Source organism: Capra hircus, chromosome 23, assembly GCF_001704415.2.
Source record: "Capra hircus breed San Clemente chromosome 23, ASM170441v1, whole genome shotgun sequence".
NCBI lineage: Eukaryota > Metazoa > Chordata > Mammalia > Artiodactyla > Bovidae > Capra > Capra hircus.
Window position 1 is genome coordinate 19,846,905 of NC_030830.1, and position 22,659 is coordinate 19,869,563.

At 43.9% G+C, this 22,659-nt stretch overlaps 1 protein-coding gene, 1 long non-coding RNA gene and 1 other non-coding gene across 4 annotated transcripts; 1 reads left to right on the forward strand and 2 right to left on the reverse strand.

The window, feature by feature from the left end:
- On the forward strand, window positions 398–4,637 carry LOC102169815. Its single transcript, XR_311007.3, has 3 exons — window positions 398–767; window positions 923–1,162; window positions 3,475–4,637. It is a non-coding gene; the product is annotated as an uncharacterized LOC102169815 (long non-coding RNA).
- Window positions 468–575, reverse strand: TRNAL-CAA. The gene is made up of 2 exons: window positions 538–575; window positions 468–513 (listed from the first exon to the last, which is right to left on the reverse strand). It is a non-coding gene; the product is annotated as a tRNA-Leu (tRNA).
- TRIM27 (tripartite motif containing 27) lies at window positions 5,563–20,323 on the reverse strand. 2 transcript variants are annotated; one of them, XM_018038518.1, is made up of 8 exons: window positions 19,541–20,323; window positions 18,276–18,371; window positions 16,522–16,752; window positions 12,741–12,763; window positions 10,768–10,883; window positions 10,616–10,648; window positions 8,852–8,878; window positions 5,563–7,209 (listed from the first exon to the last, which is right to left on the reverse strand). In XM_018038518.1, the coding sequence occupies exons 1-8, from the start codon at window positions 19,958–19,960 to the stop codon at window positions 6,614–6,616; spliced, it is 1,542 nt and encodes a 513-aa protein (XP_017894007.1). In that variant the 5' UTR covers window positions 19,961–20,323; the 3' UTR covers window positions 5,563–6,613. The 2 variants fall into 2 exon arrangements, with proteins under 2 accessions (XP_017894007.1, XP_017894008.1); XM_018038519.1 differs by lacking the exon at window positions 10,616–10,648 and having other exon boundaries at window positions 19,541–20,308.

Here is a 22,659-nt window from a genome sequence, read left to right on the forward strand (position 1 = left end):
CACGCCTGAAATACTGAGCACAAACACGAGCACTAACGTGAGCCACAGGTGAGTGGGCTTGGCAGGGAGTGCAGCAGGAAGTATTCAGGGAAGGGCCTCAGTCTGGAAAGAAGCGGAAGAGCAGCCAAGAGAAGCAGGCGGGGCACCGGACCACGCCCACTTTCCTTCTCCAACACCAAGGGGAAGGGAACTATCTTGAGTCCCAAATCTCGCTATTTTAACATTTCCTCGCGCTGTCTCAGAAAAACCAACCTCTTGTACTCTCCCGTCGTTATTAATCGTTCGCCCCAAATCTCGTGACTTCCAAAAATATCGCGATGTTTCAGCTTTTACTATTTTCGTAAGCAACCCCTGTGAGAAAATTTTTTAAGTCCGTTTTTAACACTATGTGTTGTTAAATTGTATATGCATATTGCTCTTCTCAACATATTTTATTTTAGAAATTAGAGGATGGGAGAAAAAGGGTGTGTCAGAAGTGGGATTCGAACCCACGCCTCCATACGGAGACCAGAATCCCCAAGGCGGGGAAGCTCTAAGCTTGAGTCTGGCGCCTTAGACCACTCGGCCATCCTGACACCTCGGAAAAAGCACGAAGATTTTGCACTAAAATAGATACAAAGATCAGCGTCTCTGTGACGTACAGTCTAGGAAGATGTTAACTTCCGGATCGAGACTAAAAGGCCACCCATGGCTTGAAAAGGAGAACAGCTTATGTTTCTGGAGGGAAGGAAAGAAAGAACCGAACGACGTTTAGCCCAAGTCGCTTGGTAGGTTTCCCAGCCTCTCATCTTTACCGAAACCTTGAGCGTGGTTTTTGCCCCAGGCTTATTTTTGAAGACTGAGGAACAACAAAAATCCAACAAAAGCCCCAGATATTATGCGATAGACCATTTTATTGTCTCTGATTCCTTTTCGTCCCCAGATCTGCCTTGCCACTAGAGAAGTGTTTGTTTTGGGCTCCGAAAGTGACGGCCGAGGAACAGCCTTGGAAAGTCCTCGTAGGGCGACAACTCCCGCCGATGCAAGACTTGATGAGACAAGTTTCTACGCAAGAGTTTGACCTATTCCAGATCCAGAGAAACTCAGTGACACGCTTGCTCCCGACCTTCCTGGTCACTCTCAGATATTCCTGATTGAAAGTCTCCGTGGCGTCCATTGCCAGGTAGCAGATAAAATGGCGATTTTAAAAAGGGATGGCGGGGTGAAAATAAGCGGAACGTGCCACACTTCCTGACAGACTTTTCCAGCTCTTTCTCAGCTTTGTGCGAAGTAATATGAGCTTTGAGTCTGGAAGGTCACATATTTTAATAAAACCTTGAAGGGTAAACAGTAAGAAATTATTCTTACAACTAGGCTGAAAACTAAATATTTTCAGATGTCCATAATTATTATTTTAAATTCTACAAGTGGAATCACTAGATCTTTATCCAGTTTAACTTTATATTGGCGTATAGTTGATTTACAATGTTTTGTTAGTTTCAGGTGTACAACTCAGTGATTCAGTTACATATATACATATATCCATTCTTAAAGTTTATCCAGTAAGCTTTTAAAACACACTGCCCACCTACCTCCCCAAAATTTTGAAGCAATTTAGAGTCATGTCCATGGTTTTTCAGGCAAGAATACTGAAAAGTGAAGTCTCTCAGTCGTGTCTGACTCTTTGCGACCCCATGGACTCTAGCCTACCAGGCTTCTCCATCCATGGGATTTCCCAGGCAAGAGTACTGGAGTGGGGTGCCAGTGGGCTGCAATTTCCTTCTCCAGAGAATCTTCTCGACCCAGGGATCGAACCCTAGTCTCCCACATTGCAGAAGATAACCCAAAGATGACCAACAGAATACTATGATTAAACGGTTAACAACAAAACATTTTGCTGGGTGACAGTTTTATTAGTGAGGTTCAGTATTGTTTCAAGGATTTTTATATTCTTCTCTAAATTGCTTACCCAACCTTTGAGGTGTTCATCCTTCCTTGATTTGTAAAATTCATTTTATGAAAAATAAACCCATCTGATAATCTTTATTTACAAAGAACCCAAGAAGAAATTTCCTTTACTAACAAAATCCTATTAAGTCCCTTAAACACTACTTTCCATGTATAGAAACTATAGATATTAAAATCAAGCTGTGGCCCACATTTCATGTCCTTATAATGTTACCATGCTAACATTTACTTTTATTCCTGGTCATTTTTTAGTTCCATCTCTTTCCTCCTTTATGGAATATTAAACTCCTGATATTTTGATTTTATGCGTTAAATGATTTGAAGTACTTTCCAGAATAGGTAAGGTATAATTAAATATGTAAACAATTTTACAATTTATTAACAATATTTATTGTGCAACAGGACTTCCCAGAGGCTAGTGTACATTTTTTGAAAACAACTGAATGAAGGATTTTGAAAGGCCTCAAAATTTGAAAGGGTGGGGCTTCCCTAATGGTCTAGTAGTTAAGACTGTGCTTCTACTGTGTAGGACACAGCTTCCATCCCTGACAGGGTAACTAAGATCCCACATGCCTCGGGGCTCTACAAAAAAAAGATTTTAAAGAGTGGAGGGAACTAAAAAAAGATGACTGTGTTTGTTTATACCAATTTAAATAACAGGATTTAATTTCCAACCTTGAAATTAATTTCTTGACTGTTTTATGTGGAAATGTACTTGGGGCAATACTGTCATATTTAAGTATTATTTGCATAATGTGAAATCTAAGCTATTAATGCTTTATAAATATTCTAGCAAAGTCAGTTCCGCTAGAATAATCTACACTGGTTTGACTGAACTTTCTCACTATTCTTTACAAAGACCTCACAAAGAAATTACTGGGTTATAGGAGGCGCAAGAGTGTAGTGATTTAATTGCATAATCAAGTCAAAATTTATTGCAGGACCATGTTAGTTTGTAGTAACCTCTCAACCTCAAGAAAAAGTGCACTAAGGAAGAAATGCAGATCTAGGCTTTCAGTTTCTCCTGACCAACATGGTCGGCACTGAGTTTTCCTGAAAGCACAGTGTTTCATTTACCCACAAATGGTCTTTTGCCTCATCCCACTATTTCATGTTATTTTTTTCTCTTCTTAATTGACTTTATTAATTTTTCCAAGGACAGAGTCAGGTTCTCTTGTATTCTTAACAGTCAAGTTCATCTGGGGCACCTAACACTGTTTAACTTTTTTTTTGAATCAATGAATTGTCATGCATTTGTGAAGAAGCAACCCACAAATCATTGGTACACTAAGGATCTTTCTAGTTTTATTTTGCTGGGAGATGTGCGATTTCCATCCATACTTTGGTCACGATCCCTGATGAAGATGTTAACAAATGGATCTATTTACTATATGCTAGCTCTTGCTCTTACTTTCATAGTGCTTTTAAGTGTTGCCTTTAAGGCAACTGTCACGTGCATCCTCTCATCTTGTCAGCTGCATATCCTAGATGGCAGTTTCCTTTCATTCTCTGAAACTTCCCTTCTAGGCCTTGTCTACTCTTGGGGAAGATGCTCTTCTGTACCCACCAGATCAGTATCAGAGAAAACAGGAGCAGCTGAAGACTAACACAATTTTCCTGAGGCAACAACAACAACAACAACAAAAAACCCAAAAGAATGAGTGGTTGAAGCATGAATATGTAATTAACAACTTCAGATGTTCTGAGGAAAGGACCAGAGAGGAACCAGAAGAACTGGACCCCATGTTTGCCTAAAGGGGTCCATATTGTGACCTGATGAATTCAAATGCTTACCTTCTTGCAGACTGTCTGCAAAGTTCATTTAACTTCATTCAAAATGACAGGTTAAAAAAATTTGTTTTTAATACCTCTAAACCCACCACCCATAAGAATCATAGGATAAACAGTACAAAGCACATCAATTCACACCCTCCTACTCTACCGTCCTCCACATGGCCCACTGGTAACCACAAACCTTTTGTCCATATCATAGAAAGGGTACTGTAAAGTATACAGTCTTTTTGAGACTTTTTCCCATTCAGCATTGTTCGTAAGATTGTCTTGTAGTATATCCCAGTTCAAATTGGAAGTAGCTTTGCTGAATCCAAAGAGGTTGCTTACCGCTGCTCCAGCTGCTGCTGTTAATAAAAATTCATTAAGATGCTGCTCCTATTAGTACTGAGTCTACTGGAGATAAAGCAGACCCCGTGTGAGACCTTTTGTTAGCCTGGAGACAGCTCCGTCAGTCGAGCAGCAAGGATCAGGGAGTCTTTCCTAGGGGCACATTTTCTTGGCACTGGTACCAAGCAAGGTGCCCTCTTTATGGGCTCTTATTCTTCCTCCTTGTCCCAATGGACTATATTAAGTAAAACTGAAATGCGATTCTGACTGGGTCTCTTTACCCAGTTTTCTAGTTGCGAATTCTTGAATCTAGAGTAGACAGACTTACTGTTAAAGGCTGGTATCCCAGGTCAACAGACTGGCACCCCAAGGCCTCAGTCTCTACCTTTCCATGCAGAAAAGCATAATCCATAGATATTGTGAGGCAGGATACGATGTACGTGGACATGTATTTCACCTTGGTCTGAATCCTGGCCCTGTTGCTTCCTAACTGTACACCTTGGATAAATCACTACCCTCTCTATGCTTCAATTTTCTTGTGTAAAATAAAGGCAACAGTATCTACTTTATCTTGTAGGGTTGTTAAGAGCATTAAATAAGCCATTGTACACAAAGCACTTCATACTATGTGCTGAGCATTGCTCTTTATCTGTGTAGTAGTATTTTATATACATAATATATATATATGTTCAGTTCAGTTCAGTTCAGTTCAGTCGCTCAGTCGTGTCCGACTCTTTGCAACCCCATGAATCGCAGCACGCCAGGCCTCTCTGTCCATCGCCAACTCCTGGAGTTCACTCAGACTCACGTCCATCGAGCCAGTGATGCCATCCAGCCATCTCATCCTCTGTCGTTTGTTAGCACATGTATTTATATCTATTGAGACTATTCAGCAAAAGCTAACCTAGCCTCATGGAAGCCCCTCTCTGAAGCTCCTGGTTATTTCTCTTAAACCTTTTGAATAAATAAATGAATCAGGACATATCACCAATGCATGATCTTCAGCCATGAACCACAATGTTGGGTACAAGACTAAGACCACAAAATCTTGTCGTCTTGAGGTCATGTCCAAAAGCAGAAAAGATCGAAAACCCCTGGAAAAGAGCTGTCCTCTCAGCGTATTTTTCCTCCTTAGAATGTGGTGCCCTCCATGACCCTAAGGGCTTAGGCTGCTGCTTCTGAGGTGGGAAGCAAGCTCTGGGCGCTCTGATCTATACCCCATTGCTGCATACCCCACTGTCAGTTATAAGCACTTGAGAGAACACTTTTCCAGAGACGTGACAGGATTAGCCAATACAAAGCTGTAGGCTATGGAAGTCCAACACTACTTTCCAAGCACCAGTAGAAAGCAGTGACATGGTACTGTTTTTATCATCCAGTTGAAAGTAAAATATTGACCAGAATGAGATTCTCAAACCATAGAGGTTAATAGTGTTGATTTCCTCCAATATCTATGAACCCAGTCCTACCAAGACCCAGAAAATAACAACAGTGTAAACAACATCCATACTCACTTTATTTTTAAACAGAGGAGCATGTACCCAAAGAAAGATAAGACTAAGAACCATCATGGGGGCTTGTGCTAAGTGATCTGCCTTGGCTTTCTGACCTCAGAATGCCTCGTGATCCAATGGCCATAGGGATGGAATAGCCCCTTGATGGTACACACATCAGAAAGGTAAAGTCCCTCTTCCCTTGAAATAGAAGGGAGAAATGGAGACAAGTCAATGAATCCCCTGGAATATTGCCCCAGAGTCCTTCCAGGGATAGGGTATGACTGACCATCAGTCCACAAATGGAAGTGGGAAGGGAGGTAGGAACAATGAGTGGTGTTGAGCAGAAAATAATCCCAGATGATGTGCATCCAGGACTAGGATACACTTTTCATTAGAATGAAGGGAGCTGACAAAGCCCTCAAAAAGATAGAGGCAAAGAGCACATTGATTAGAACATTATCTCCTAACAGAGGTGGGGCTATTTCCCACCATTACTGTAAAATAACTGTAACTAATCAAAACACATACAGGCCTCTTTAATGGAGTTAATAAAACTACAGCAGATTGGGAATCAGGGGTAGAGGTACTAATCTCAAAGGAAAAACTGGGACAAAGGGATCCATGCTGACAGGACTTTATAGTCCAGCTGTGGGTTCTCAGAAAGAAGCCCTGGTTCAGAAACGACAGCAAATACCCATGATCACTATATGGGGCTGAGCCCAGGTCTAAGAATCTTGAATGGCTCTCCTAACCCAAGATTATCCATATTCTTTATCCCCTCCAGTAATGTATAAGACCAAGAAGTGTGGAACACTGGAGGTGGACATCTGGTTTTTTATTTCTGGGCAATCTCGATAACTTATTACATCTCACAATTTTCATGGGAAGGGGGGGATGGCAGAGAACACAGACATCCTGTCTTGCACTGCAGGGCACGGAAAGTGCTAAGAACATCCAGCTGTGATGGGCAGGAAGTGGCAAGGCAACAAGATGCCTCATGCCTGGGGTGGGAGTACAGCCAGCAGCCCTTCTGGCCTGAGTTCACCTCCTCAAGGGGAGGTCTCCATGGAATGACCATGATTCCCAACATGGCCAGAAAACCCATCGATGCCACTCATGGGGCAGATGATCAGAGGAGCTGCGCTCTTCCCTCCAGAGTAACTCAGACTGAAGTAGGGCCGGACAGGCCCACAGAAGGTAGCATGAGAGAAAGTGAAGGTGTGACACCTCTCGGTCACGTTGTAGAAGGAGACCTCGCCAGCATCATAGTCCAAGAAAATCCCCACCCGTTGGAGAGGGGTCCGCAGGGGGAGGGCAGTCATTGGGGAGGTGAGAGCCCAGTATTCTTTCCCATACCACAAGGACACTGCCCAGAATCCATTCTGGGGGGCTGAGGTTACCCCACCTTTTCTGCACACTGAGTCTTCACAGACACCTATGGTCCACTTGGCTTTATCTCCCACCTCTACCTCCCAATAGTGTCTCCCAGCGATGAAGCATGGAGAGCCCAAGACACAGGGAAACAGATTGAACCGCTCAGGGTTGTCGGGCAGGTCCTGCTGGAGGTAACTGTACCGCACTTGCCGCAGGTTATCAGAGAGGATCAGGCTGGGGTAGGCTGTGTCTGGGTCCAGAGTCACATCCACTGCAGAGAAATACAGGGGCAGAGGAGGATTAGCCAAGCACCAGGACAGCCCACTCTGAACACTCAGCTTTTCTCCTATCCCTGAGAAGAGAGTAAGAGCTCTCCAGCAAAGACACATTCATTTTATACATTTAAGTCCACCCTGAAGCTGACATTCCCAAAATTACTGTTTGGATTAGGCAGTTATCTCATTTAGCTAGGATATATTGGAAGTACTGAAATATTTACCTTGCTTTTCCACATTTTAAACCACAATATCCATTATAAGCTGAATTTAAGGTTTTCTTATGTGTATGTCCAACCCCTTAATCCGAAAGCCTCAGGGGCCAGAAGTTTACAGTATTTAGACAGAGAGGGTGTGGTGTAGCACTCTACAACCAATACTAACAGGTCTGCTGTGAAACATGGATATTCACATTATGTCAGATAAAGACACTAAATAGTGCCACATACATCTAACAATCGTGGTGGTTTCCAGTTTTAAAATCACTGACATATTCTCTCACTTGTTCTTCATATCTTGTTCAGAAGGAAGATTCCCTAACATTATCTCTCTGAACCATAGTTCAGGTAGGCTGACTGTCTCCCACAAAAGGCTCATGACAACTGGTGGAGGTGACCAAGAACCTCAGAGGCATGGTTCGTGGTTCAACAATGTGTTCACAACAGTTCCCATTTATTCCCTCATGTCATGGGTAGACCTCGTACCTCCAACCAGACATTTAACTCCAAGGGTAGGTCACTGCCTTATGCTCTTTGGTTCCCTCTACTGTACCCTGTGCAATATTAGGAAATTTAAGACATAAGCAACATATTCAATCTTGAAAGAATTAAATATGGATCACAACCAGGGGACATTAATGAAAGAAGACCCATTGTTTGTAGAGTCCCTCTGTTCATGATGAAGAAGGAAATGGCAACTTGTTCCAGTATTCTTGCCTGGAGAATCCCATGGATGGAAGAGCCCAGCGAGCCCCAGTCCATGGGGTCACATAGAGGTGGACACGACTGAGCAACTAACACACATGCTGTTTGTCCATGAAGAAGATCCCATGAAATAGAAGGTGGTCATGTGAATACAAACCTCAGATGAGTTTGAGATCATAGATTTACCCAGTCTGTGAACCTCAGGTGAAGGTGATTGTCAAGGGGAGGGAGAGTTTCAACTCTAGATCTCAGACAGAGAAGGGATGACTCCAGATTTTTCCTAGACTTTCCCTAGCTCTCAGAATAAGAGGCAAGCTCAATCTTTTTGGAAGGATGCTTTTGTAAACCACACACTGCCCAAGGCTGGGTGGGCACAGCAGTGGACTGGTGTACTAGCAGTGGCAGTGTGCTAATTTTTGGAAACTGTAGTTTCAACTCTATAATCCTTCCTAGCATCTGAATTCAATTTCCTCCTCTTTCAAAGGTCCATGGGTTCAGATTTGAGGCCTTTTAGGAAGCAAATATTACAAACACATAGAAATAACAAATGTTTTGTGATTATTATCATTTTTTAAAAAATAAATGTAACCTAAAGGATTCAAATTAAGGCACTTTCCAAAATCATTCACAATAGTAGTGAATGTTAGTGAATAGTAGTTAGGTTGATAAGGATTTTTACTCCTTTTTCCAAATGGTTTTGTCTCCTATCACCCACCTGAGTATAACTGGGCCTCTCTCAATTCTGAAAAAAAAAAACAGAAGAGAAAAGAAGTTATGGAAGTTATCTGAATATTTCTAGGAAGTATCCAACAGAAGGAGATTTAGGAGTCATCATAAAGCAATGGTTTCCATTAGAACTCCTGCTGTCAGTCCTGCATTAATTTTTTTTCATATAGCGTTAAGACTCCATCTTCCAGCCAAGAGGTCAAAGGGAAGAGGGGCTGGGAACTTTGAGCATAAAGATAACATAAGCTCGACACTGGAAGCATATGGGGTCAAACTGAGGCAAGATTAAGGATTCCACTCAGTGGGTCAGCTGGCTCTGCAGGGAGAGACATGGTTCTAAGTCCACATCATACATAACTCTCGGATTCATAAGCTACCTGTTCTAGGGGATGTGTGGTTCAAGTGACACCAAGCTTGCCCCTACCAAGCTGGGGCAAACTACACCATTTGCAGCAAAATGCATTTACAGTTGACAAAGCATTTTCACAGCTATGTTCTCAATGGGCTGCTTAAGTGCAGAAGAAGAGCAGGAAAAATAAAGGAGAGTCAGATCAAGGAATGTCGTGTCTGAGCTAACCACTTGTGGTATTAAGTGGAGTTTCTCCCTGTTCTGCTTGTGAGCATTCCCTAAAACCATGTTGCCAGATGTGAAAAACATATGTATCTGAAAAGATGCCATGCAAATAAAGTTTTAGCACATATAGGAAATTATAAAAATTATGTGGATTTGTAATTTATAGTAAATATGAAGGGATTATGTACATATAAGGGTTTCAGATTCTATCAAGCTGCCTAGGAATTTCAGCATTTTGTACACAGCGATATGGGCTAAGGCTTCCCTGGCGGCTCAGTGGTAAAGAATCCACCTGCAATGCAGGAGCTGCAGGTTCAGTCCCTGGGTGGGGAAGATCCCCTGGAGGAGGGCATAGCAACCCACTCTTGTCCTGAGAACCCCAGGGACAGAGGAGCCTGGCAGGCAACAGTCCATTGGATCACAAAGAGTCAGATATGACTGAAGTGACTTAGCACGCACGCATATGTGTTATATGCTTATAAGTTACTATGAGCAGAAGATGTTATATTTGAAGAGTGCCCCTTAAATACCTAGAACACTTTATTTAATAAATATACATGAAGGTTCCCTTCTAGAACGCTTCAGAAATTGTAAGTAAACCTAATCCTTATAACCTTGTGAGGTAAGAGCTATCAGAATGATAGCTTATCATTCTGTGTAGAATGTAGAATGCTTATCAAGTGGCAGAGGTGGGCCCAGGACCCAGGCAGCCAGACTCCTGAACCCCTGTTCCTACCCAGGTTCCTGCCCTCGAGGTGTTGCCTCAACCAGCAGCGATGCTCAATTCTTCCTCCTCCCGGTCAGTACCAGTACCCATATGCAGCAGAAAGTCGATAAATTATAACTACAAATACTAGCTCAAATGGAATATAGCTAGGATAGTTTCTCTTGATTCTCTTTCTCAATTAAAAATAATTTTAAAATAATCAAATTAATTCTGCATTAATTGTTGGATTGTATATTTTCCTCTTCCATTACTGTAGATTGAAAAATAAGTGCATTTAGTTAAAAGACTTCAAACTGCAACAAGAGGCTATTAATCAAAAAAATTAACAAAGCCAAAGAAAGATGTGAAATATCAGGGAATCCGGCCATTTCCCATTTTCCCATACTCTGGTGCGGATGTTTATCTTTCCAGGAAACTTCAACATCAACAGTCCATTAAGTAGATAAATTTACCTTGGATTTTCTCCATATCTGACTGCATTTTTTCTATGGGGAGAAAAGAAGATATTCAGTTTGCATTCCATTATCTAGCTGGAAAACACTTCCTCTCAGGCAATACAGTTATTCAGAGCATAAACCCTCAGAGATCCCTCTTCTCATATTACCTGTGAACTGCTTCAGACTCTCAGTCAAGAACAGACACTTCTGAGCAAAAATGTGGATTTTCTCTTGCAGATCTGGAGGTGTGATCCACGGTTCAGGAATCCTGATTCTTTCAGCCCTAAGTTTAAAAAAATCCATGAGTGAATCTCTCACCCCCACCCACACCCCAAACTTCTTTCAGGGTCTAGGACAAAGCCTGGGCTATACTGGCCAGTCAGTGGATTGGTGGACAGTCTTTAATAGCAGCCAGTAAAGCCCTTTTCCTATTCTCTTCCTAGACTGTGATCCTCTGGACCAGAATAGGGGAGTATCTTACCTTCATATTCTCCCACAGCATTAGCTTCTGGCTTTTCAAATGGCATATGCCCTCAGAACGATTCACTGAATTAAACTTGACTATAAGTGGGACCTTGCCAGAAAGCACTAGATTCCATGATCAAGTCCTTGGTATTCATGGCGGACAATGACCCATAACCCTCAGGTTCCCAAATATGGCAAGAATGACATTTTCAGACAGATGGGTACTCTCTGGACAATATCCAGTTACCCATCAACCCCCTCAAAGGGTCTGTGGCAAACACTAACTGCTAATCACATGCCCAATATCCCTTCTCTCATCTTCCAAATTTTACTGGGTTCATGCCTGCCTAGTCTGAATGTGACCATGTGACTAAGCTCTGGCCAATGAGAGCTAAGAAGTATCTTGCACTAATTTGAGAAGTCTGCTTAAAAAGGAATGCAACGTGACTTATCTCTTTCCTGCTGGTTAGCATTCTAGGAAGTTTCTTGGGCTGTAATAATGAGGAGCATAGCTTATGTATGGCAGAAGAGTAAATAGAAAGAAACCTGAGAGTCTGATGATAAACACTGGAGCCACCAAACCAGCCCTGGACTAGCTATCTGCACATTTCTTTAATGGTGGCAAAATGTTTTAGTTATATTTAAGTCAAGTCAAAGATTAAGTCAAAAAATTTTCAGAGTCAAACCCAAACTTAACGTTCACAGATGCTAGAACCTAAAGGATCTATCTCTGTGTTAGTTCAGAACTAGACTGACATCAAAAAGTAAAAGCAGCAAGTGAGGGCAGTATTTGTTAGGGCCACTTGGCAGGGACTAGTACAAGTGCTAGCTCAATACCATCCCATGTCAGCAGCCCTCAAAAAGCTCAGCTCTATCAATAATTCTATTCACATGGCCCTTCTAGCCCATCTCCTCTTCAAATGCTCTCACACAATCAAGCTGCACTTCCTCTGAAGGGTTTTCACCCTTCAGGGTTTTACTTAGCTTCAAAGTTCAGTTTCCTCAGTCAGGCTTTACCCCAGTAGGCATTCCTACAACAAACATAATATTCCCCAAGGTCTATCCCATCTGTCCTTGCCATCCAACACTGAAAACACAATTTAATTGTGGCTTCTTGCCCATTCTGGGCTTTTCCCGCTTGGTCATGTTCCAGCTCCCAGGGAGCTCTTCCTCACTGTCCCTCTGATGATACAGTAGAGAAATAATAAAAACAAGAGCCAGAATCCAGGTAACTCATGACTCATCTCCGAGCTGGTCACACTTTTCTTAGTCTGTATTTTCCCCACTACAGAAAAAAGAGAGCCAGAAACAAAGACAGATAACAAAAGAGAAAGGATTCTGAAACAAAAACTATAAAATACCCTTGCACTTTGCCCGAGGCCCTGTGAGTCTCCACCCTCTCCATAGAAGTGTCCTCATAAACTACCAGCACCCTCCCAAGTGGGCCTCCTACTTCACTCCTCACCCTCTTATTTGTCAATAATTCCTTAGTTTTACTGAGAAGAGCTGCAGTCCATCTAGTTCTTTGCACACTAGTGACTCAGTTCGGGGACAGACAGGATATGTCTCAAATTTGGTAAGATGTCCTCAGGCTCTGGGCTCCTTCCAGAGTTTCTAAGTATGAGGGGAAGTCTACTCAGGCTTGATTTAGCACTGGGGAAAGAGAAAACTGTACCTGCTCAATGTGTCCCCGATGTCCTATAAGAGAAAGGAAAATGAAAACCATGAGAAATCATTTATAATGTCAGTTTTCTCTCATAGATGTTTGTTAGAAACTGAGCTGCAGGCTGGCCCTCCTGGGAGAAACCAGGGAGACAAGGAGCACACACTGTGTAAAACCTGGGCAGAAGAAACTGGGATACACACTATTTGCTATTCCAGCACCTTCCTGCATTCCCTTCCTGCACCCTGGTCAAAGATCTCAAGGTTTCAAATTTACTAACTCAAGCATCTCACTCTTGGACCACAACTGCCTACCTGCCTGCCCAGCTTGCTTTCTTTGACCTATTATTGTGTGTGCACACGCAATAAGTTGCTTCAGTTGTGTCCGACTCTTTGTGACCCTATGGACTGTAGCCTGCCAGGCTCCCCTGTCCATGGAATTCTCCAGGCAAGAGTACTGGAGTGGGTTGCCATTTCCTCCTCCAGGGGATCTTCCCAACCCAGGGATCAAACCCATGTCTCCTGCACAGGCAGGCTGATTCTTTACCGCCTAGCTACCAGAGAAGACCCCGATATTGCCTTAATACAGGCTAATTATTTTAAAAATATCTCTCCACTTGGGTTTCCCAGGTATTGTCCCATGATTAAATTCAAGCTTACATTGTGTCTCCTTCTAAAGACACTTGCTATTTACTTTCCCTTTATAGGTGGTATGTTATAGCTACTATTTTTCCTTTTGTAATTAAAAAGTAATCTCAAAGTGACACTTTGAAATTAATGTTCCAGCCCCTATTGAACTCCCCCTCGGATTTAGCATCTGTAGATAATTATTGTCTAAATTACCTTTCACCATGATAGCTGCCAAATGATCATTTTCTTGCCTCAAAATTCCTTGCACATTACTTAGTCAACAGTTTACTGGAAGGAAGACTTTCCCCTAATTTATTATTAGTGTGGAACCATCAATTCCTACTTTATTCAATGGGTTATAACTCATCACTATTCTTAACTATTTCGGCACTCAAAAAATCTGAGACTTGGTCAGAGAATCTGTCACTTTTTTCCTATCTCTTCTCATCTCATTCTCCAAATTATTATCTGGTTTATCATTCCAGTGTTTACCTTGCAAATACCTACAGATACATGTATTTTCTAATTATCTCTTCTTTCTTACACAAAAAGCATAATCTATATTTTGCACTTTGATTTTTTTCACTTCCCAATACATTATAGAAACTCCTCTATATCAGTTATATCATAGGTATCTTCCTTTTTCTTTTTTTATAGTTGCATAACATTCCTCTGTGTGTGTGTGTCCATACGTTAAAATACTGTTAGACAACAGTGGCCATCTTGCCCTGTTCCTGACCTTAGTGGGAATGTTCTCCTTCTCCACGTTAAGATTCAGTTTACTTTTCAAATGACTTCTACCATGACCACTCTCCCCCATGGAGTCCACAACTTGCCCTCTTCTTTCTCTACTTTTCTTTATCATCCAGTTTTGATTTCATGGTCCATGTGTTCAGAAATATTCTCACAAATACCTTAAAAAAATAAGCAAACCCATGGTTGCCACTGGGTAGAAAGGGATGAGGAGTGACTGTATAATGGGTACGAGGTCTCCTTCTGAGATGATGAATGTGTTCTGGAACTATACAGCTGTGATGGTTGGATAACATTAAGTTTACTAAATGTACCAAGTTGTATACTTTGAAATGGTTAAAACAGTTAATTTATGTTATGTATATTTTATCATAATCAAAAAGCCAGAACAGGGGGAGTTCCCTGACTGGTTCAGTGGTTAGGATTTTGTGCTTTCACTGCCATGGGCCCAGGTTCAATCCCTGGTCAAGGAACTAAGATCCTACAAATAGTGTGGCAAGGCCAAAAACAAACAAAAAACCCCCCCTCACATCTTGCAAAGTCCTAACCCTGGATGAACCCAACTACCAGCTTTCCCTAGGCCTGGAACCAGAACAGTCACAATCATAGAAAGCAAAGCCGGGACGGGAAAAAGTCACACACCTGGACAGACAAATTCTGATATAAACTGACGTTCACTGACCAAGTAACTCGACTATGTCTTGCGAACCAATTTGCTTTCTCATACTCTGAAACAATAATTTCAGAACTTTCCCACAATCCTCAAACTCATTATTTTCTCTAACCCCTGCTCAATGGCAGCCAAAGAGGATAGAAGCCAAGACGTTTTTGCTACCAATCCTCACAACCTGCTGCATCTACCTGTCCCCACCCTCCTTTCTTCTTATACAACAGAGGATATTTCAAAGCTAAGTCCCTCCTACATGCTTCAGTTACCCTTCCTTCTGCCTTCTCAGAAACAGCACATCAGAGATGAGTTCATCCTTAGAGCTTCAGTAAATTTTCTTCACCTGAATCTTTACAACAGATGCTCCTCTCCACATTTTTTTTTTAAAGATATGTTTAACTGGTTTCTTTAAGCATCCTCTTCCCATAAAAAGCCCCACAATTCTACCTCATCTCCAAGTATTTTCTTTTTATCTCTTTCTCAGCCTTATTTATTGAACTAGTCATTTACTCTCGCAGCTTCCATTCACTCGGTCACTACAACTTCTCCTCACGTGGTTCCTGCCCAGACTGCTCCACTCGGGCAGCTCTACAAAAGTTTATCAAGGATGGTCATGTTTTTAAACCAAATGGCTCTCAGCCTTCATGTTATTTCACCTCAACTGCATTAGACTCTGTTGTCCACTGCCTCCTTCCAGAAACATTCTTCCTCCCTGATCACATATTGCCTCTCTGGTAAACTATTCCCCCTGCAAGCTCTTCTCTAACAATTAAATATTGGTGTTCATTAAGCTCAAGATTAAGCCTTCTCTTTTTAATGTGAAGTAAGAGTTGGTGAACTTTTTTTAAGAAAAAGGCCATACAGTCTCTGGCACAACTACTCAACTCTGGTGCAACAGAGAATACAAAACAAATAAATGGGCTATGTTCTAATAATAGGTATGGACAATGAAGCTTGAATTTTATGCAATTTCACATATCACAAAATAACAAACATTCTTCTGATTTTTCTTCCCCAACTATTCAAAACTAAAAAGCACAATAAGCTCGCAGGACACACAAACACAGGTGGTGGCCCATAGTTTCTTGACCCTAAACCCATCAGCCCTTTTTTAATGGCAAAAATGATGATACTTGTTTGTTCAATTCTTTATCATATGATCTTGACATCAGAATTTAAATTTCAGGAGAGCTTATTTATCCACTTAATTCCAGTGCTTGACCCAGAACAGAAAATTCATATGCATTGAATGAACAAACAACAGACAAACAATCAGCTCATTTCCTGTGGTCTTGCTGAGCTGGGTCTACTGCAGCTTTATCACTCATACAACCAAGATTAAATCCCAAGACTGCTTGGGCTGACCACTTATTGTGGTACTTGTTATTTTGTGGTTGTCATAGTACGCACATACATGTTACAATTATAGGATACTGGGGTGAGGAGAATCTTTAAATGACATGTGGGCCAAATTCCTCATTACATGAGTAACTGAGTTCACTGAGGCCCAGAGAGGTCAAGAGCCTTGCCTGTGATCAGACCACTTATCAGTGCAGGACAGGCTTGAGCAGGACAGGTCTTCCTTTTGACCTTTCCACAACACAGTGCAACTGACTGACCCAAGCTGTGCCAACCAGGGCCTCTACTGTACAGTTCCCTTCTGACATGCCCTTGCTACAATCAGAGTTTCAACAAGGGAGTAGGGGGCCCTGGATACTGCTTGGCAGAGGACTTTCAGTCTTACCTGCAGGAGCTCCCTGGTGGGTTGCTGCTGCTTCTCTTCCAGCTGGGCAATCAGGTTGCTGAGGTGGGAGATGTTGCAAGAGAACTGAGTGATGGCACCATTGATACTGTTGTAAATGGCCAAGTCTAGCTCCTCGAGACGGGCCAAAAGGCGATACTCATGCTCCTTCAAGGAGTGATACAGCTGCTCAAACTCCCAAACAATCTTCTCCCTCTCCATCTGGGTCAGGCTCTGTGTAGACCACAGGGAAGGGCAGTGAAGAGAGGAAAGGCTGCTTCTAGAGCCCTTCACATTTCTCCCCTGTCTATCAACCTCAAGACCCCATTATTTCATCCCAGTATACAAGCATCTTGTTCACTCACTTATTCTTTTCCAATGTTTATTGACTGGATATACAATGGCAGAGAACTGAATTACCCCAGTGATAACCAAGGCAGTCTGAAAAAACTAACAAAGAAAAAACCACAGTCTCTGCTCTCAAGGAACTCAGTCAAGTGAGAGTCAGGTTCATGTGATACATGTCATCATGGCTAGTTAAGCACAACGAGGGTGACAGCATTCAGCAGAAGTTGATACAGTTCTCAGAAGCAGTGTTCACAAAGAGTCTTGAAGGATGACTAGAAGTTCACTTTATGGTCAAAGAACAGGAGAGCTTTCCAGGCAGAAGAAATGCCATGGACCAAAGAGTGGAAAGGCAAATGATGGAGTCTGGCTGGAGCACATGAGTGCTTGTGAAGACGGCAGATAAAGTAAGAGATGAGAAGCCTGGTAGGACTTCACTGCAAGTGGGAGCCATGAAAGACTGTCAGAGAAGTCACATGATCAGATGGGTGCCCTGTGGAGGATGGTTTGGAACATACAAGCAAAACTTCTACAACAATCCTCACAAAATAACCTTGATTAGTTTCCTTAAACCTTTCACATGTAATCCATTCTCTCTATCTGGCCTTCTGTCTCACTGGCTTTGAGCACAGTTCTCTACTGGCACAGTTTGTTTGCCAAAGGTTATCTGTCCTTCCTTCTCCACCACTTGTCCCACTGAGAGACTCCACAAAAGCTTATTTCAGAATAAAGGGTCAGCAAACTCCCGTGTTTACTCCCTTGGAGTAAAAGTTTATTGGGAAACAGATCCACTCATTTAAATGGTGTCTTTAGCTGCTTTTGAGCTATGACAAGGGAGCTGACTGGTTGTGGTAGAGGTATAGGCCACAAAACCAAAAATATTTACTCTCTAGTCCTTTACAGAAAGGTAAGGGACTATTTTTTCCAGAACAACCACCCTCTCCCCCAAATATCCCTACCACAAAGGCCTTGGGAAACTAGGAGAAGGGAACAAAGAGAAAAGTTCAGAATAGAATCATTGCCAAGAAAAAGAAGATTCCAACAAGAAGCAACAGTCAAGTTTATGGAAAGCCACTGCCAGCATCTGTCTGCAGAACAATACAAAAGGCTGCTAACCAATGCTCAAGAATTTCACCAGGATCAACCCTGATCTGCACAAAGCTAGCAGATTAAACTTTTGCTAGGTCAGATCTCCAGGGGTTTAAAGTTGACTATTCCATCCTTTTCCCCCCAAATGTGGGAATCCCTTGGTTCTCCAGGTGAATTCCTAACTGCCATGTAAGGTTGTTCCACCCGTACCTGTAAGTTCTGGGTGATCTGACTGCACAAGGTTAAGGAAAGTTTACAAGTCTTACAATATAAGAAAGCGACCAGCAGAACCGATATTATCTACGAATTCTCAGGAACCTCACCAAGAGTTCAGCTCGCGCCTGCTCTCCCTGTGCCCTTCGCCTCTTCTTTAAGTCTTTCACTCTTTTTAGGTGGTCCAGCTGGTTCTGGATTTGCTCCTGAAAAAGCAAAAACAGGTGTACAGCTCAAGATAAGGCAGGCCTTAGCAGTGTGACTCTTCTGCTTATCACCTGTGTAACCCACATTCATGATGCCAAGTTCTTGGTGAGAGCCTGTCCTTGGATCACACTGCCATCACCGTGGCACCACACCTCTCCTTTGGTAGTTTGTACCTTAAATGGTGGGTCACCTACCTGCCTTTGGAAGGATACTGCATGGCTTAGTGGAAAGGTGAATGAACTAGAAGGCTTTAGTTGTCGAGCTTTCAGGGACAGGTACGGAGAGAAAAGGACTTAACTTCTCCTATTTTCCCCTGGTGTGACATGAACCAACACCACCTTCTCAACCTAATAGTGTTCAGTGTGAGTAAAATGGTATTTTTGAAAGCACCATAAATGTTCAGTGAATAATTTTGCATGAACATACTCACATTTACACATGTACATAATTGTGTGGATGTTCTCTGCAGTCCTCATACACAGATTATGTGCACACCTTGAATGTTGTCTTACAACTATTTTATATTTAATACTTTATTTTCATGCTATTGTTGAGCTGTACAAATCTGTTGGTGCACAAGGGGATCCACACAGCATTTTATTTCACTCAGTCTTCATTAAGTCTTATCTCCTATGAGTCACACAGTGGTTAAATGACTTAGGCAGTAAGAAACTTGTTCTTTTCCGGGAGGTTCTAGAAGAGGACGGAGCACAGGGAAGTGCTGGGGGACAGGAGAGGTGATGGGCATCTATTTGATGTGAATACAGCCGGGCAACGTCCGACTGTGTTTTGTCTGAGATCATCTAGGAGCCAACAGGAATGCGAGCGTCTCTGAAGCTTGTCGCTGCGTACGTGGTTTTACAGATATCTAATATACAGTCAAGAGGGGTCTCCATGGGCCGTCATGTGTAATGTGCCCGTGAGAGGGTAAACACAGAGGCACATACGCAATGAGGGTGGGGAGACTTCTGGCTTCATCACCAGCTACAGGTTTTCCTCCCAAATCTGAGTGCCGAGGCTCTGGAGCGGACAGAGGAAATGACGGCTGTGAACCACACGTCCGGCTCAGCCATTTTCTAGGCGGAAAAAAGGAAGCCCCTTTGGCTCTCTCCTCCCTTTGTCCGACTCGCGCTCCGGCCCCTCCCCGGCCCGCGCGCCCGGCCCTCACCTTGAAGCCCTCCACCGCCTCCTCGAGCGGAAGCACGCTGTGGCCGCGGTGCTCGCGGGAGCGGTCGCACACCACGCAGATGGGCATCTGATCCTCCTCGCAGTACAGCTTCAGGGGCTCGCGGTGTTTCTCGCACACGCCCATCTCGCCTCCGGGCCCCGACGGCCGCTCGGTGCGCAACTGCTTCACCAGCTGGGTCACGTTGGCCAGGTGCCGGTTGGGCCGCATGTGCCGCTGCGGGAAGGTCTCCCGGCACTGCGGGCACGACACATTGGTCTCCGCCGCGCCCCAGCAGCGGGCGAGGCAGGCGCAACAGATGTTGTGGCCGCAGTCGAGCATCATGGGCTCCACAAAGTACTGCAGGCACACGGGGCAAGTGGTCTCCTGCTGTAAGCACTCGGCCACGCTCCCGGAGGCCATGGCGCGGGCCCGCGGGGGCGAACGGGCATGGGCCCCGGTGCCCAGCCCAGCGCGGAGCCCAACTCGATTGCTCTCCCTCCCGTCCGCTGTTTCTGGGCGGTGCGGAAAGGCCAGCCGGGCTGACGGAGGGCGACGCCTCCCGGGCCGATCCCAGACGCGCCCGCGCGCTGGAACCGTGGGGTGGCCGGGCCGCTCCCTGAGCCGCTGCGCCGGGCGGAGGGAGTATGGGGATACCGCGGCCCCACCGAGCCCAGCGACTATGTGAAGGGACAGCAAGATCGCCGCCGATCGGACTCCCGGAGCCGGGCGCTCAAAACGCGCAGGACAACGTGGCCGCGTCGGAGCCGATCCCAGCGGCCGCGCAGACCCCACCCCTGCGCGAGCGGAAGGGGCGGCCCGGGGGCGGGGCCTGGGCCGGACCTCCTGCGTGAGGCTGGAAATTGCGGCCTCAGGCCTGGACGGATCCTTTCACAGGGAACCCGGGAGGCCTCGCCGCCAGGGCGGGGGCGGAACGCGCGGGCGGAAGCTCCTTGGGTACGGGTCCTAGAGGCAGGCGGTGTCCACGGGGTGCGGCGGGGTCAGGATAACCCCTGCCTGCACGCTCCAGGCGCCCCCGACGAGCCTTGGGCCTTGGGCCTGGATCCCGGGTCTTTTGTTGGGTTTCTTCTCTGGTGCTCAGGCCTCTGCCGCGGCGAGAGAAAGCTGGCTTTGTGTTGGCGTGGGAAGAAGAGACATCTGGCTTCCCCGGTAGGCCAGAGGGCTGGGAGTAGCCGACTCAGCCCCACCCGGTCTGTGAGGAACTTTATCAAACAACCCCATTGACGGGCGCTCGCAGTTGTGTTTCGTAAAAGAAAGGCTTAATTATTAGATGAAAACATTTCTGTGACAGAAACAGGCAAGCCCAGTTCTGCTACTTCCTACTGTGCCTAAGCAAAGTGGTCTACCATTCTGAGCTTCAGTTTCCTGTCTGGTGAAACGGGAGTAATTATACCCCAGCTCCGTACACTTTTTAACCCTAAGGAGGTTTACCATTAAAATAAAATACCCACTGCCTAGAACTACTAAGTAGAACTTAAACATGCTTGCTCATTAATAAAATACCTAGTGCCTAGAGCTGTACTGAATAGAACTAAACAGGCCTGCTCCTTCCCGAAGTATAGGGGGAATGATAATCCTGTGAGTAACACAGGCTGTTTTCATTATCCAACAAACTTATAAAATTTTTGCGTTGTTCGCCCATCCCTACTTTGGTGTTTCCTGTTTTCCTTTGCTGTTTTCTCGATATTGTCCTTCATCCTCTAAATTTAATTGAATTTGGACAGCCTTGCCTGTGTTTATTTTAATTTCCATTATTATATTTTGAACTAAGTGATTTCAACAATGTCAGTTTACAAATCTTTTTTAAATGAGTTAGTAACTGGTTGAATGTGACCTATTCCACCAGTTCCCTTGTTTATACTCTTTTTCTCTAACCTATTTACACAATGTTTCAAAGAAACAGATCAGATACTTCAGTAACTCTGTGAGGACAGAGACTTCTCTCCAGACCTCCTGGATTGCTGTTATGCCTTGTATGTAATTATATGAAAGGATTTCAATATTTATTGGATTATTAGACTAAAAATTAACTTAATGACTCCAGGGTCACATTCTATGCATACTTCTTATCTTCATCACAGTTGTTCAGTTGCTAAGTCATGTCGGACTCTTTTCAACGCCATGGACTTCAGCACACCTGGTTTCCCTTTCCTTCAGTATCTCCTGGAGTTTGCTCAAATTCATGTCCATTGAGTCCGTGATGCCATTCAACCATCACATCCTCTGTTGCCCCCTTCTCCTGCCCTCAATCTTGCCCAGCATCAGGTCTCTTCCAGTGAGTCAGCTCTTCACATCAAGTGGCAGAAATATTGGAGCTTCAGGTTCAGCATCAGTCTTTCCAGTGAATATTCAGGATTGATTTCCTTTAGGATTGACTGGTTTGATCTCCTTGCTGTCCGAGGGACTCTCAAGAGTCTTCCCCAGCACCACAATTCAAAAGCATCAGTTCTTCCTGTAGTTCAGTTCTTCCTGTAGTTCAGTTCAGTCGCTCAGTCGTGTCCGACTCTCCGCGACCCCATGGACTGCAGCATGCCAGGCCTCCCTGTCCATCACCAACTCTCGGAGTTTACTCATTCATGTCCATTGAGTTGGGTAAGAGCATAAATAAGTAAACTATTGGGAGGGTATTGGCAAACTGTAAGAGAATCTGATTTGGAATGTTTAGGAGTAAATACGTGGAAGAAAATTTGGACAGACAGTACTAATAAATTTGGTTAGATAAAGTCATGAAAACAAAGCAATGGTGATAACATTGCTTGTGGAGGACAGACCCGGTATCTGGGGGGAGGTTCCACTGATGCTTTGCGAACACAGAAATGACAAATTGATGGTGCAGGTCATAGTAAGGCAATACCGACTAGGAGGACCCATCTAGAGACTAATGCAATAGTGACACAAAAGGACATTAGTAGAATAAGAGCTGATAAGGAACAGAGGAATGGGAAAAGAATCAGGATACGCAGTGCCATTCTCCTCAGGTATTTCTAAGGAAAATGAAGGTGAAACAGGCAAGGAGGAGAGAGGCATTGTAAGACAAAGCAATAAAGAGGTGTGTAGTAGTGAAGTATGCAGGAAATAGAGGAGAGTAAGACATTTGATAA